The sequence below is a fragment of the Anabas testudineus genome, chromosome 24 (genome assembly GCF_900324465.2).
Source record: "Anabas testudineus chromosome 24, fAnaTes1.2, whole genome shotgun sequence".
NCBI classification, from domain to species: Eukaryota; Metazoa; Chordata; class Actinopteri; order Anabantiformes; family Anabantidae; genus Anabas; species Anabas testudineus.
This window is the reverse complement of record NC_046632.1, coordinates 9,924,879-9,935,684: the sequence shown is the minus strand read 5'-3', so window position 1 is coordinate 9,935,684 and position 10,806 is coordinate 9,924,879. Positions and strand designations below refer to the sequence as shown.

General features: G+C 42.5%; 2 protein-coding genes across 4 annotated transcripts; one reads left to right on the top strand and one right to left on the bottom strand.

The window, feature by feature from the left end:
- Nucleotides 1-23: 23 nt before the first annotated feature.
- Nucleotides 24-6,425, bottom strand: fdft1 (farnesyl-diphosphate farnesyltransferase 1). Of its 2 annotated transcripts, XM_026341582.1 has the most exons (8): nt 5,231-6,425; nt 3,056-3,153; nt 2,535-2,718; nt 2,295-2,423; nt 1,997-2,188; nt 1,530-1,706; nt 1,258-1,410; nt 24-1,180 (listed from the first exon to the last, which is right to left on the bottom strand). In XM_026341582.1, exons 1-8 carry the CDS (start codon nt 5,327-5,329, stop codon nt 956-958), a joined length of 1,257 nt encoding a protein of 418 aa, XP_026197367.1. In that variant the 5' UTR covers nt 5,330-6,425; the 3' UTR covers nt 24-955. The 2 variants fall into 2 exon arrangements, with proteins under 2 accessions (XP_026197367.1, XP_026197365.1); XM_026341580.1 differs by lacking the exon at nt 5,231-6,425 and having other exon boundaries at nt 3,056-5,217.
- A 1,171-nt stretch (nt 6,426-7,596) lies between these two features.
- Nucleotides 7,597-10,785, top strand: LOC113148872. 2 transcript variants are annotated; one of them, XM_026340596.2, is made up of 3 exons: nt 7,597-7,889; nt 8,113-8,241; nt 8,492-10,785. In XM_026340596.2, coding segments are annotated over exons 1-3 (1,278 nt in total). In that variant the 5' UTR covers nt 7,597-7,887; the 3' UTR covers nt 9,639-10,785. The 2 variants fall into 2 exon arrangements, with proteins under 2 accessions (XP_026196381.1, XP_026196380.1); XM_026340595.2 differs by having other exon boundaries at nt 8,489-10,785.
- Nucleotides 10,786-10,806: the final 21 nt, after the last annotated feature.

The following is a 10,806-nucleotide window of genomic DNA, read 5'->3' as shown; positions in this document are numbered from 1 at the left end:
ATGACACCACAATCAACACCACCTTCAATTGTTTTGCCTCTTTATTTGTTCAAATATGTACAAATCAAAATTTAATTCTACATTGTTTGTAGCTCTCCTTTGGTTCTGTACAAGCTCCCACTGTGCCAACTTTCTACTCACCAAAACTGCGTTAAGGACACTTTAGCTAGCAGTCGTAATATGCATTTCTCTCAGAAATTACATCCGTTCAACATGTCTCCGTCCTACCTTATTCATTTAAACAATTTTATTTTAATTCAACTGCTTAGGAATTGCACTACTCTTTTCTTTTTCTCCCATTTCAAAGTACACAGGGTTGAAACTGAACGAACAAGGAAAAAAGTGTTGAAATAAAGCTCTAATGGCAGTGGATGCCATCAACATCTATTCTAACATACAGCACAAATGCTGTAAAGTGCAGTTTTATCTGTAATTTAAGTGTTTCCTATGGAAACATAAGTGGAATATTGAGCTAGCTTTTGACATTGAAAATAAGAAAACTAAGATTCGAGACAAAAAGAAATTAAAAGCTTAATGAAGTTTGGTGACTATGTTCCCTATAATCTCGAAATAAGCCGTTTTTTTGTGTTTTTACATTTCAGCTCCTTTAACTATAAAGTTTCGTCTTGAAATGTTCAAACATGCAGAATCATTTTAATAAATCCAAACAATGGATCAAAAAAAAAAGAAAAAAAAAAAAGCATGCTCAACATATAACGACAATAAAACACCCTGAATTGTTTCAATGTGTCATTGATGCTGGTGAATAAGACCACACAACAACTGTGTGGTTCTGCTACCAGAACCGCTTCACCTTCTAAATAGGTCCATGGTCCTGTTACGGCCATAACAAAGAATGGAAACGTTCCTCCAGCGAGACGAGAACTAAACCTTCAATAAGGGCAGAGGGATATTTTTAGTCTATAGACTCCAGGAAAGGTGAGGGTGAAGGAGTTCACTGTCCCTGCATGTCACCGGTGCCCTGCACCTGTGCTGCAGTAGTACTGAGGTACTGCCAGCTGAGAGCAGCTAGCAGCATGGCAGCAGACAAGTACATGGGCGACAGGTGGGTCCTGGACGGGAGACTGGACTGGGACAGGGTGGATTTCTCTTGAATTAGAGCCAAGATGTTTAGTGTCTTGTCTCGCGTTGGGTCAGTGAGAGAGACCTTGTGTAAGATCTGCACACGGGAAAAACACCGGTTGGTAAAGTGTAATATGGTAAAAGTAGGAGACACTGCCACAACAACACACTCACCTCCTGGCTGTACTGAGCAACGATGGTCTGTACAGCCCTCATGTTGGTGGCGTCCATCATAAGAGTAACAGCCTGTCCCTTTCTGATCTTCACTACTCCCTGGAACACCATGGGGTTGTTGTAGCACGTCGACAGTGTAGCTATTGCCATCACCTGGTCAAAAGAGGAATAACATACGGTCAAGTAGAGAAAAACTCAAAGCTGTTCTTGTAAATTGTCAAACACGAGTAGGAGGAGGATAAAAATGTGATCTCCGCACTGAAATACCTTACCTGTGGAATGGCACAGAAATTGAACACGCTCTGGTTGCGCAGGCGGGACAGGTAGGCGATAACATCCGGGACATGACGCAGGGCATCAGTGACCAGCAGGTTGAGACAGGACAGAGCCGACTCCAGATTCTCAGGCTGGGCAAAGTCCTCAACACGAGCTGCAAACTGACTCCATGCCTGAACAAAAAAAATATTAATACAACATCCATGAAATAGTCGTGTTGGTTTTTACAGTCTACTCTACTGATACAAATGTGGGCAAATGTTTGACTTGGAGTTGGTTTCAGTTCACTTTTACATACGTAGAGGTTGTGTAAACATAATTTCTAAATGCACACAGATTTCAGAATGTGCTGTGAGAGAAGAACAAACTTATTTTCTTGAATTATCAACATGTTACACAACTGTGTTCTCAGGTAAGACACAGACAAACACACTCAGACCAGGAAAAGGTCACGTTCCTTTACCTCTTTTGGCCAGAAGACACGTCCCTCTTGCGTGTCCTCCAGATAGTCTCGGATGATGTTGGTCTTCTGCAGGAACAGGCCCATGGAGTTTGCCAGCTCAGTGTCCCGCCCCACCTCAGGGTCCTCCAGTTGGGATGCAGAGAAGAGCCGAGACAGGCCAATGCCAACCAGCCCTGCCACGTAGTGGCAATACTGCACAGACGAAGAAGCACACGGCATGCATCACTTTTTATAGTTCAAGCATGACAAGCATGGTGAAGTATTAATACCCAGGTTGATGATTTAGAGAGACATTTACCTGGTCCCAGTCGTTCATGGATCCCACTTTTTTCTCCAGGTATTCGGCCATTCCCACTCCCATGCGGTGGCAGATATCTGAGATGACTTCTCTGTATTCCTGAGCAAGGTTTCTAAATTCCAGTGATATCTGAATTGAAAGGACACAAAAGATTGTAGTTAGTTAGTAGTCGCAGTGCTTTTATTTTGAAACTCTGTGAGTGAATTAAGCTTTGAGAGTGCCATGTACAGGCCTACTCACCGTAGGGAAATCCTCCAGAACCTGTCGATCTTTCTCATGGCTCTCGTTAAAGCACCACTCATCCTGGTACAGGTAGGTGTGGAAATCGTTCAGCATGGGCACCTTCTTGTCCAGAGGGATAGTCATGTCGTCCTCCACTGTGTCCAGCGCTCGCAGCACCAGGTAGAAAATACAAACTGCATGTCTGAATTAAGACAACAGCAACATAGGGATGAGTTGAGTGCAGGGGCCTCTTCCAGTGTTTTATTTATAAAGAGGTGTGTCTACACACTGTCAAACTGACTCTAAGTTCACACAGACTACAGTAATTTGAGTTGTTTACTCTTTTCTGATAATAGTGAGACACAAAACACAGTTGGTGTGATGTGAGGAAGTCTGAACGGACTTCTTAACAGTTTCAAGTGTGAGGGAAGTGTCCCAGCCAACGCCCCTGTTTTGGCACCTAAGGGAATAAGTCATACCTGCGCACACACCCCTCTCCACCTGGAGACATCCCAGTCCTCCATGTGGCTTTTACTCACCTCAGCTCTCCGTCCAGCGCCTGAATCACAGCTGCAAAACTCCGACTGGTTTGGTTCAAGTACACGTAGCAGGTCCGCAGAGTCTCACTCATGGACTCCTGGCAGGAGAGACAGAAGTAGGCCGTGTGTCGGTAAAAGTTTGCGGGTCTAAGGACGCTGGAGGGGCGGGCGGCCTCCTGCAGGCCGCGCTCCCCTCGCCTAAAGCCTGGAAGGAGAGACCGAGGAGCGGAGCCGCAGCCCCGCGGCGCCACCGAGAGAGAGCGCTTGAACACGGACAGAGACACCGGACACTTGCAGCAAGCTCCGGCCATGCGAAAACCCGAGCGCAGGTCGGACCCTGCAGCTATAACACGACGCTGTCCATGTCCACAGCAGGGCTGCAGGAACAAGTGCGAGACACGACGTCCATGTAGAGGACAAGCGTGCTGAGGGGTGAGACACTTTTTAGGACGCGGAAAGTCCGCCGATCTGGAAACAGCCACAGCTCAGAGTGTGGATCAACAGCTTCGGTGCGCACAGTTTGGAGATCTGCTGCGTCGATTACACCACTCCCCCCCCCCCACCTCCTCCTCCAGCCAAAACAACACCAGCTGCAGGACGTTACACCGTTTCCTAATCTGCCTTCAGCTTTTACTCAACTCCAGCAGCGTACCACGAGATATTTCCTCGATATTAAACAATAAAGTGGCATAAAATATATTAGGCCTGGCGTATCTGCCTATGTAACGTTTCCCCGTGATCATAAACACGCACACATGCGTGTGTGCGCAAAATCCGTGGAGACGTCGCACTTTCTGCGTCATCACTGGGGTCTTCGTTTGTTATGGTTTCAAGTCATCTGCAGGTGCGTGTTAAGTGTGCAAAGCATGATTTTAATAATTAACGTAGACGACAAATGTTGAACATGGGGGGGGGGGGGGGGGTGCATGTAACTGTTTAGGGAAGTGTGCTGCAAACAGCAGCAGCGCGCTTTGCTGCCCCCTGCTGGGAGACACTGGGATGAACTGTGATGTGTGTGTTGATGCAGCTGCAGCAGCAACATCTATTCAAGGGTACCTTGTTATTCCCATCTTTGCATAGTTTTGCTATTTTTCCATCTCTTAATTGACATTTATATCTATTAGCGTCGCACCTTCAATTCGTTTTCCTCACTTTAACCTCTGTTTTGGTTGTTTTGATGCCTCTTTGTGTTTATTTTTGCATCTTTGTGACTTTCATTTAAGTAACGTTGACACACAGAGGCTGTAGCCAGATTAACTTGCTCAGTAATATGTCCATGCCACCAGTTGTGGTACGATCATGTGTACGTTACATTAAAATATGTCACCATTGTTCATTACAATTGAAACACAGTCTGTGACATAGCAAAAACACTTGCATTAGTGTGATAGTCACACTAAATTGCTACTTCCTGTTTTGTTGTATTGCCTCTCTATATAAAGTGCTTTAAAAATAGTGTTTGACTTGTGGTCAGAGGCTTGAAACCTGCAGCATTTGCACAACAATCTCAGCTCATACTCCTGATCAGGGTGTCTCTGTTCAAACCAAAGTTGTACTCCAATGTTTGGGGAAATCTGTGATGAAATACTATCATGTAAAACAAACAAACTGTGGTAGTTGTATAATAACCTTGCTGTAATTGATGCTGGCTATCAAAATGAAGAGTAGGCTACTCTTTATGCAGACTGTGGCTCTCTGAGGGTCACATTGGTGTTAAAAGCGGTGGGATTAGCCATCAAACACACACAGACACAAGCACAGCATCTCTCCCCACGGCTGAACCCTCCAAGCTCATTATGTAACGCAAATCCCAAGTCAATGGTCAACTCTGCCTCTCTGTGTCAGCGCCAACACAGGAGTGAGAGCACAGATCTAATTTGACAGAGTCCAATTAGCTGGCTCTGTTTCCATCGGATCACCCAGGAGTTAAACGGGGGGGACACATATCCACTACCTCACAGGCTGCAGAGGATACACTAATCATGCGAGACCTACTTGTAACTGGGCCTACGTGGGTTTCCGCGTTGCTCCAGAGTTGCTGCTCTACGAAGAGGGGAACACCGTGTGCTACATGACACAATTACAACCATGCGTCCTGCCTGCGCGTGGAAGCCGTGTTAATAATCACTGGACTCAGTTAATTCCCAGTAAATATTATCAGAATGGTTTACTCACGTAATCCAACTTTGGCATGACAGCTCTGCATCCCCCCATCTTAAACTTAAACAGGTTGAATATTTCCTCCGGATGACCCAGTGACTTCAGGATGTCCATGTTGCGTCGGGTGTTTGGCTGTTACTCTTGCTCGCTGCTGTGTAGACCTGCAGAGATGTCCCCCATCAAAGCGATCCGTCTCTAAGACGCAGATGCGGGCGCAGCGCCATGAACAGAACACGGCTCCGGTCGCAACACGCGTCAGATCGACTGACCGCTCTGATTGGCTGGAGAGTCATGGGCTCAGAGTCCTGCGTCCAATGAGCGGCCAGAGCGTCTGGTGTGACGTCCCGCCTCAGCGGCCTGCCAATGAAACGCGGCTCCTGATTGGTCCGTTATTTCTCTGAAAGAGAGGCCACACCGGCTTCATACATTAAATAATCCCAGGAGTGACACACTGGCTGTGATCAACAGTGTTAGCACAACAGACTGCTTGTGACGGGGTGTGTTTTAGGCTATATTCCCGCGAAACATTTGAAAAACAGAGCAGATTTAACTTAATATCTGTTTTTAATAATCGAGTTTTGACTAAGGTACTTTTTATTTGCCTTTCCCACTCTCAGTATTCTACTGTGTTTTTCCCTTTAATGTTTTTCTGCCTCATTTTGAAGTAATTGTGCATCTTTTTTTGTTTTAATTATTGTTGTTGTTCATCCCTCCAATTCTTATTAAAATATTCTATAAAACAATTGCACATAAGATTGAAACTGGTTTTAATTGTTGTAACCATTCTTCCTGTTTATACTGGCCTGGCTAAGACATTTTTCCTATATAAATGTACCAAATCTTTGGTAGACTTTTTTGTGCAAACTCCCCTCTTTTTGTTGCTATACTTTCATTACAACTCAGCTCAACTCACTCGGGAACCACTCTTCAGTGGCTTTCTCTTAACATGTGTATATCTAAACAGATTTTACAAGCTTGTACGTTTAGGTTCATATGTTCTGAAGATATTTTCTTATGAAATAAAATGAGGATACAGTATGTCTTCGCACATCTCCACGTGAAATAAATCTTGGTGTAAGTCTGAGCTAAGCTAAGCTGCTTCATTGCCAGGTAGTCAGTAGAGGACATCCAAGATCCATAATCCAGGAGTGATGTTTCTTTTTCCCCATCTGTACGACTTTCTGTTTGCAGTTTTGTACACACATGCGCACATATGAACACACCAATAAAACACTTTGAAGTTCAAATGTATGGAGTTTTTCATGTAATACAGCCTGAAACAGCAAGTACAAAAGAAAGAAAGGAGGATAGTGACATACTGTATATTATACCTTAGAATCTTTAAATTTGTTGCTTCAACATGGTTGAAAACATGAACATCTGTGATTCAGCAAACTGGACTAACTTAACACAAACAAATATGCAATACAAAAAACACAAAAAGACCTTTTGCCACAGACATTTTGACTTGTCATAGTACGAAAAGTACAAGTTACATTACCAGTGGCATAAAATTGCACAGCTAAGCCACAGTGTCAGAAACTAAAAGGAGAGCAGGAGCCAGATCTGGTCAAACGTGTTACTCTGCATGACATTAGCCGTCTCACACAGTATGTGCTCACATGCCTTTATTTAAATGTGACGCGGTCTGTTTACTGTAGCTCCATCAGTAAGCAAAGTGAAAATCACAGCAATGATCATTATGTTGTTAATAAAGAGCCAGAAGGACCAGACCAAGATAACTATCATCAACCACAGTTGTTTTTATGAGTTAAAAATTAATGTTTCCTTGTTCCTGTCTAGCATAACATTTGCTGTGGGTTAGATTTCAGATAAACCTCGTGCTTTTACTTACAGCACCCTACTTATTTCAGGAGATAGTGGGGTCAAAATTAAATTTAAAGATCTTCAATCAGCATATTAACATAAAAGCAACTGAATAATATATAAGACATTTGAGTATGTCTTCTACTTTATCATTCTTTTGGCCTAATAGACACGCACATACATACATTTAGGAACTTGAAAGAACTTCTGAACACAGGGCCCATTGTGCAGTTGTCATTTTATGCATTTTGCTCAAAGGCACACACCTGTGAATTGGCACCAACCTCCACTGTAAGTGTGTGATCGTGTGACTTTCAGGAGTCACTCCGGTTCACTCCAGAATATAATCACACATTTTTCTTTGTTATCTTCTATCTTTCACCCTCATGCGTTTTTGTTTTTTCCAACGCAAAAATATGTTATATTTTAAAAGATAAATTAACTTTAAAGTATCTGAACTTGTCAAACTGGAAAAAAAAGAAAGCACTGAAGATGACACGAGTCAGACACACCAACACACACACACACACACACACACACACACACTCTGTATGGTTTGAGTGAAAGCGGCTATACATCAGTGGAGTGCAGGTTAGGTAATATCCATACAGCCTTGAGCATTAGCAAGAGGAGGAGGTGAGTGCTGACAGTTGCACACTCAGCACTCACATAATAAGTTGTAGAAGTAAACACAGTGAGAGTTGAACTGTCTCTTGCTGCTTAGTTTGTCTAAAGTTTTAACTCAGTTAACATGACGGAGCTATGACTGCAGGCCTGACCTGGGAAAAGAAAAGAGGATAACATATTTGATTGAATGCTGAAGTGTCAACTAGACGCAACTTCCAATGTGAGTAAAAAAAACACTTTACATTGAGATAAAAATGTATCTAAGAGGCTGTGAAGACATGTCTTTGCACACTAGGCTTGCAGAAGATGAAGGCATTGCATCGGTGTTCATTCAGCAAAACCCTTATGTGGTGTTGTCTCCAACAGTCTCCAATGAAACCTACAGTACAGAAGCTGTGTGTTCTCTGATCTTACATATGAATCAGTCTGTTGGTTTCGTTCAGGTGGAGCCGTAAGCGATCTCTGCTGCACGGATATGAATACGAGGCTCCGCCGCACAAAAAGAAGTGTTCGGCAAGTCTGAAAACTGCACTGGACAGATGTGAGAGAGCCGCACACCATGTTAGACTCAAGTAGGAACTGGCTAAGTAATATCATTTATGTGGGGGGGAAACTTGTGTTGTACTTGGTTTGGGTTGTTGAGCAGACACATTAAACAGGGTGTATCACTTGGACAGTTTCATTTCTTAAAAAAATAATCATATGAATGATATAAAACCACTTATTTAAAATATAAATCATATGGTTGTTTGATTGACAGTTCATTTTTGTGTATATTTACTTGTTTTCCATTGTTGTTGTGCTATTTTTGTGTTATAGCAGAAGCTGTGGTCACTCTTGCCCACATGACGCCTGTGTGATTGCAGATAATAAACACCTGATTAACAACAAGCAGATCTTTGAGCAGATATCATGCTGGGCTGATCCTCAAAACTCAGTGAAGAAAGTCATGGAGCTTCTCAAGTCCAGACAAGCCCCCAGTGACATTTACCTCGACAATGCAGTGAACAAGAAATTTTTGGAGCTTCGCGGTGACATCACAGAGGAATGTGGTGCAGAAGATAAGCAGCATTCGTGGGCCATCATTGAGAAACAGGAGGAGATCATCATGTATGGACCTTATTATCCCAACTACAGCAACGGAGAACACAGCGAGGACACTGTCATCAAACAAACACAGGAACTTCTGGAGTCAGAGGTCGTCTCAGAAGATTGGAAGGTGTATGTTTTCACCATGAACAGTCCATGTTTGACCAGAAACACTGATCCATGTATGCTAAACCTGGTTCGTAAGGCTCAGGAGTGGTGGACTTTATACAGAGTGAAGACTCATATTGGTTTTGTGCGATGCTGGGGCTTCAAAGGAAACAAAGAAAATGTTTTCCGCGATATTAATTACCAACAAGTGGACTGTATAAACCAGACTGAGGATCATGAGGGCTTTGTTAATGCAGCTGAAAAGAAAACCGATCTTAATCCTGTGTGTGAAACTCAGTATTATGCTGCTAAACACCTACTGCAATCTGGACAACTAAACTTCCCTTTGACTACTGTGCAGGAGCAGGACTGCAAGAGTTACTTCAAAAACATGCACAGTATTGTAGAAGACAAACCGGAGGAGGAGAAAAACATTTTCAAACAGGAAGTGAACACCATGATTCAGGCTGCACAAGCTGAGCTCCCAGAGAAAAAAGGAAGTTTTGAGGAACATTTAGAAACCGGGAGGAAGTTTGCATTGAATTACACTTTTAGCCAACAAGTATGTGATCCCCTCCAGGAGCAACTGAGAGTCATGTTTCAGCAGTGTTGGCGAGAGATGGTGCAAGATAAATATGCAGAGTTCATCAGGGAGAAACTGACCGAGGAGTTCAATCGATGTACGGTCGAGCTTTTTATCAAAGATATTGTAAAGTTCACAAAAGAATACTTACACATAGGAAGGATACGGTTCAAGTTGTTGAGTGACTAAACACGTACTGCTAATGAATGATGCTTGCATGATGTCAAAATGCTTTGTCTTTATTAGTTTCCTCAGTAGAGCTACAGTTGCACACAGAGGAAAAACGTAGAGTTAGAGCACACTGAGAAAGTCCACATACACGTGTTTAACTCTCACTGTCTCTTTTACTTACAATATATCACAAACAGTGTATTACACAATTATACTGGAGTGGCGTTTTTTACATATATGCTCATATAGTTGTTATACATGTGGCGGTATCTCACATTTACACGTTGTCCCCATGCTTGTCACAAGCAAATTAAAGCAGTATCAATAACATACTGTACAATTTTATTACAGTACTCTTCCATACAGTTGTATATAGATACATGGATATTTTATTACATATTACTGTATATGATCTTGTAGTTTGGGCTTGTGCCTATAATAATAATGATAATAAATATTTCTTTGGAAAGGAAAGTATTAATAGAATCAGATTTCCTTAGATGCATGTCTGTGCTTGTGCCAGCAGAGGGAGCTTTGTGCCAAGGAATTGGTCCACATTACATTCATCATGTGCAACTTTCTGGCCACATAGGTAGTTTAGTTTAACATGTTTTCATTATTAAGAGATGGCAAAGAACAATCAATACTGACATGTATTTTTTTACATTTGAAGTTAAAGAGACAAAGGCACGCAGTGAAACCAAAGGCAACATTTTTTGCACCGAGACGGTCGCATCACTGGCGCTGAGGAGTGATGGATGTAGGTTTTTTAGAGCAATTCTCTCTTAGTTACAGTAAGTTAAAGAGAAATTCTCCGGATTAGTTAGATGCACGGTGGAATTTCAGTTTAACTTGACTGTGTTTATTGGCACGTAAAATGCCAATATTTTGAAACGGTCCAGTTCAACAAAATCATAAAAAGCTGTATTTACCTGATATCTAGCAATGTGTGTGTGTGTGTGTGTGTGTGTGTGTGTGTGTGTGTGTGTGTGTGTGTGTGTGTGTGGATTGTGCACATGTTTTGTCTTGTCCTGAGACATTGGTTTTGAGTTTTCAGACATAATTTTCACCTCTTTTATCACCATGTTTATTCGTCATCACAACATTTTGGTGGTGGATCTGTGTTGTTGTGCAAATACCACGAGGGTTAGTGTGAACATGTGTGAACATGGTGTATATACACTCA

What these genes read in the sequence shown, in the direction of transcription:
- LOC113148872 (XM_026340595.2), top strand. An exon ending in GCACACCATGTTAGACTCAA is followed by an intron (nt 8,242 to 8,488) that starts GTAGGAACTGGC and finishes TTTGTGTTATAG; the next exon opens with CAGAAGCTGTGGTCACTCTT.
- fdft1 (XM_026341580.1), bottom strand. Translation starts at nt 3,366, where the DNA reads ATGGCCGGAGCTTGCTGCAAGTGTCCGGTGTCTCTGTCCGTGTTCAAG. An exon ending in TTCTGGAGGATTTCCCTACG is followed by an intron (nt 2,424 to 2,534) that starts GTGAGTAGGCCT and finishes CTTTCAATTCAG; the next exon opens with ATATCACTGGAATTTAGAAA. An exon ending in CCATGAACGACTGGGACCAG is followed by an intron (nt 2,189 to 2,294) that starts GTAAATGTCTCT and finishes TCGTCTGTGCAG; the next exon opens with TATTGCCACTACGTGGCAGG.